At 51.2% G+C, this 4,631-nt stretch overlaps 1 protein-coding gene across 1 annotated transcript; it reads left to right on the top strand.

Moving 5' to 3' along the window:
* Nucleotides 1–896: 896 nt before the first annotated feature.
* Pmar_PMAR002429 (hypothetical protein) lies at nt 897–2,958 on the top strand (the record flags this gene model as incomplete). Its single annotated transcript, XM_002780678.1, has 2 exons — nt 897–2,825; nt 2,881–2,958. 2 exons carry the CDS (start codon nt 897–899, stop codon nt 2,956–2,958), a joined length of 2,007 nt encoding a protein of 668 aa, XP_002780724.1.
* Between the last annotated feature and the right edge of the window lie 1,673 nt (nt 2,959–4,631).

The raw sequence follows: 4,631 nt of genomic DNA, 5'->3' as shown, positions 1-4,631 counted from the left end.
CATTGTATCATCCCAGTTTTAGAGTGTAATGAATTGCCCTGGCTAGGAATCATACACAGCGTATTCATGTCCACCAAGAGGTAGTGGCATACACGAATCACCCACTCCGAGGAAGTACCACCACTGTCATTTTCATAGGATTCTCGTGAAATGAGAAAATATGATGCTCCGATCTATCTCAGTCAGGCTGAGAATATTTATTCCGTAATATGAGTCCCTCCAGCCCTGAAGATGAGCACATTTTCAACTGCGGTATCCTGGGCGGTAGGCATCCTAAAACACTACACACGGACATATTTTACCGTGGCATCCCTCGGTTACTGGTGCGCTCATCTCATCCGATGCTGAGAGCCAAGACCAGCAATAACGAAAGGAGAGCCCGACGCTGAGTTGATGCTCCAACAGTCGTCTGTGTAAACCAGGACGAGCTCAATGTCACGGCTCATTAGGGGATGTCTCAATCGGGCTCTCTACACATCTCACTCGCGAGAGATCATCCGAAGCGATCAGCTTGTCCACAGTTCAAGAGGGTACGGGCGCGAGGCACACCATCATGTGCTAAGATGCAAGTCTTGGGAGTCGGATTAGACTGGTGTCTCGTTTGGTCGCAATAAAGATGAAGGCCTAAGCTTCTTCGAGATGGCACTCCCCTGCCCATAACATGGTGAACATGTGGGGACCATAGTAATAATCGGTCTCCATCAAACTACTCTTGAGTTCGTCCAATCACGAATAAGGATGGGAGATTTCCATCCATGAGTTTGTATTCGCCCCAAATGAGCAGCCGGCCCCTTCACTATTGCTCTTCTTGCCACGCTACACTAGTCCGAACGCCCCGCAGTGTTGTGTGCCTCCATTGCTTCGCCCATCATTGCGCCCACGGTGATATCTTATCGATGGGCTCACTAGACGACCTCATCCGTAGTGGGGAGGCACTGGCAAGTGGGTCAATCAAATCAGGCATGGCCACTGAGGAGATACTCAGAGGCATCCTACAGGCCGTCAATATCGGCAAGATCGACTTTGATGTTGATGACGATGAAAAACGGTCGAAAATGGTTCGGCGAAAAGTAGCCAAATTGGTCGACATTCTTATACGCATCAGCAGCACTTTGCTGTCCGAGTTGACTGCTGTTGACTGCGAGATGCTCCTAAGAGAGTACATTGCTGAAAGCGTTGTCCTTCGTCGCTTGGTGCTGGGCCTCCTCCACGAATGGAGCCCTCACGCCTCAACGATGACGCCCTGGCTCCGGACCATCTCTCACCATCGAAGCCCTCTGCTCAGTGACTGTCTTGAAGGGCCGATGGATGAGCACCTTCTGCAGCTGCTGAATGTCGTCGTGGATGTCGTACACTCAATTGATGTGGATGATCCGCAAGCCCTTTGGTTTATCGATTTCGACTTAGCCTGCCGTCTTGTTGATGCCCTGCCTTCTACTAAGGAGTCGCCTTTAATGATCGAAGCATTGAAGCTGTTGGTTAGGCTATCGAGAGACGACCATTCACTAGCACGACTATTAACTACCCGAGCAGGTTGCATCGCTCCGCCGTGTGAGATTATCGACTTCCGCAATAGACTCAGTACCGGCCTAACATCGATCCTAGCCTCGGAGTTGGCGAACGAGATGATCCAAGTGGACAGCCTCCAGTGTGCTCTGACGTTACTGAGCCCAAATGATGCCCACCCGTCAGAGGACACAGCCCATCATAAGCCATGCGAATGGGGAGTTGAACTGCTGTCCTCTTCCAACAAGCCTGATGTTGTTGCTGCCGCGAGCCATTGTGTATTGTCATTCTTGTGCGCGGACTCTGCCTTGGCGAGTCGCCTGAGCAGCTGTGTATGCCAGGGTGCTTTAGGGAGCCTCCTTAAGGCAGTAGGTCAGCACCCTTCGACCGTTGAACCGCTCGCTGAGGTAGTCCTATTGACCGGCCCAAGTCAAGTCCGATGCCTCCCTAACATGATACGTGCTGGCGCTGCCCTGGCTCGTATGAATCATCTTCCGAGGAGCCACAGGATCCTCCAGATGGCTGCTGATTGCTGTAGCCTCCTCAACAGTCCTGTCGATGCGACGGAGCTGCTCATTAGTGTTGTTGATTCAGTCCGCAGCGGTATTGACATCGCCTTAGTCATGCCCTGTCTCGGAGCAGCGATTGATCTTCATCCCTCCCTTCCCCCAGATGAGGGAATTAAAGTGGTCCATACTCTACTCGAGGCCTCGGCTAACGCCCGCTCTGTTAAGGAGGGCGTTGCTCTCTGTGCTAAACTCGTCGAACAGTTGAGCGACAACAACATTTGTCCGGAGATCCGAAAACTGTTCATAAACTCTCCAGAACTACGACTTGCTATTCTGAGTGTAGACGGTGGTGGCCGACTCGCTAAGTTAGTTCTCACCGGCTCCCTACCTGCCGGGCTATTGTCATCGTCCCTGGAAGGCGTATCTCGCCTTCCTACTGCCACTCACTGGCAGCTGGCTCTGGCCATGTCCCCACAGCTAGATAGGAGCGTAGCTGTGTGTCTGCTCGCATGGCTGTTCTTCGATGTCTACGAGTGTGGTGGCCATATTGAGGCCCTTCTGGCTCCTACTGGTAGTTTCAACAGATCGGAGATGGATTTCAATGTCGCTCTGTTATTGGCGAGCCTGCATGCATCACTCGATCAATCGCCACAGGGAGCCTGTCTTATTGAGCTATTGTCAACCGCGAGCTTCTCGTGGGAGGCCGAGGAATGCACTTTACACAGCACTGAAGTGATCATTGACACTATTGTGTTTTTGGCCGCTGACGTTGACGGCATTGATGCTCTGACCTGTCGTAGATTGATGGACGTGATGAGTGAATTGATAAGCCGCAGGCCTGAGCTCGAACGTGATCGGCGTATAGTTGAAGTCGTCTCTCGGTGTCTGCATCGAGGAGCTTGCTCAATTGAGCAGGAATCAGAACAACTCATACACGCAATGAGGAAGCTGATAGCAACAGTACCGGGGGCGAGCCTTGACTTGAGTGCCAATGGTCCGGCTATTATCAAGGCTCTATCCTCTACAGTTCTTACATCCGCTACGTTCACGAACGCTTCAATCTGCGATGGTCTGCTCCATCTACTTAGCCATTGCCTTATGAACGACTCGACCGACACAACACAGAGCCGTATAGTGGTATCAATGTTGAGGTCGTGTGTTCATGACATTGCCAGACGCCTTTGCTCGAGTGGTAACGAGGTGCTCAGCCCTGTAATCCCTGTACTGCTCAAGGTGTGCACCCAAGCCTCCTTCCATCATCGTGCTGATCCTGATCCATACGTCATAGCTCTTGCTGAGATGTCTGAATCACGAGTTCACGGCACCGCCTATTTGTTGTCGATTTCTGCTCTCCCTTCATCGTCCTCTGATCTGCCTGTGGTACCCCCTACTGAGAATACAGCGCGAGCTCAATGGTGCATCCAATGGGCTCAGCTCCTCCTGGTTGGATTCAATTCGGGAAGTCGAATCGATGCTGGACTCATTCAAGCCTCACTCGTCCCCGCTTGTGAGACGGTCGCTATCAACTCAGAAAAAGGCCCTTGCCCAGCTCACGTAGTCGTTAGTGCTGTTACGCTCTGGGTGACCCTTCGCGCTCTCTCTGAGGAGGCTCGAGATGCCCTCGTTCAAGAAGCCGCTTTAAACGTCATCGTCTCCAATAGCGACTGTTCACGAACTCCTCTTTTGGTGTTGATCCTGTCAATCGTTGTAGACCCACCCCTATGGTTGGATCTTCCTTCATTCGTACACAAACTAGTTCAACCGCTAATCAACGAGGTAACTGCGGCCCGTCATACAGCACCGTTAGCTAGGCGTATACTTCGGGAAGTGGTTGAACTCGAGCTCCTCCCTCTGGGCGCCGTCCCTGTCGTCATGAGGCTTCTTGGAAAGTCCATTGACGAAACAGAAGCCCCTCGAGCACCCTGTCTAAGTTGGGCAGATGATTGGGTATCAACTACTTGCATTGTATTGGCTGATAAGCTTTCTTTGGCTCTCGTTGAGGGCAGTTCTTAGTGGGAATTCGACTTGAGTTAACTCAGTGGAGCAACACGCCCGCCGGAAAGTCTCGAGTTCAACTTGGAGCTTGAACATGAGTTATCACGGGCGCCCTTTCAATGGTATACCCGAGATGCCGGTAGCAACCTTAACGGAATATCTCCAACAATCGTAATGATCGGAACCTCACGAAACATCCCAGCGTGTCACAACTAGAACCGCAAACGAGTCCTGGAAAACGCTAAGCCTATGGTATAACTTTGGTACGGAACAACTCGATGAATCCCTCTCCTTCCACGAATGGGATAAGATGACCTATTGAGAGCGGCTCGAGTGCTGTTCAGTAATGAGAAGGCACGGCACTCGAGCAACTATGATATGTCGCGAAGGGACAATACCCCGATACCCATTCTAAAACTTGTGCTACTCAAAGGAGATCCCATCGATCATCTCGATATCTAGAAGGATCCCATAGGGAATAGAGCTGATCGCCTCTGTACGAACTTAACAACACAACAGCAATGATAGTACAGTCGATTATCTCAGTCTCTAGTCCACGATCAGTACGATATTCCATGGACTTACACTAAATACTCCCACAGGCAGACCTTAGCATATCGT

This window comes from Perkinsus marinus (genome assembly GCF_000006405.1).
Source record: "Perkinsus marinus ATCC 50983 genomic scaffold scf_1104296944200, whole genome shotgun sequence".
NCBI classification, from domain to species: domain Eukaryota; phylum Perkinsozoa; order Perkinsida; family Perkinsidae; genus Perkinsus; species Perkinsus marinus.
Note: the sequence above shows the minus strand (reverse complement) of the source record. Positions and strands in the feature narration are given on the sequence as shown.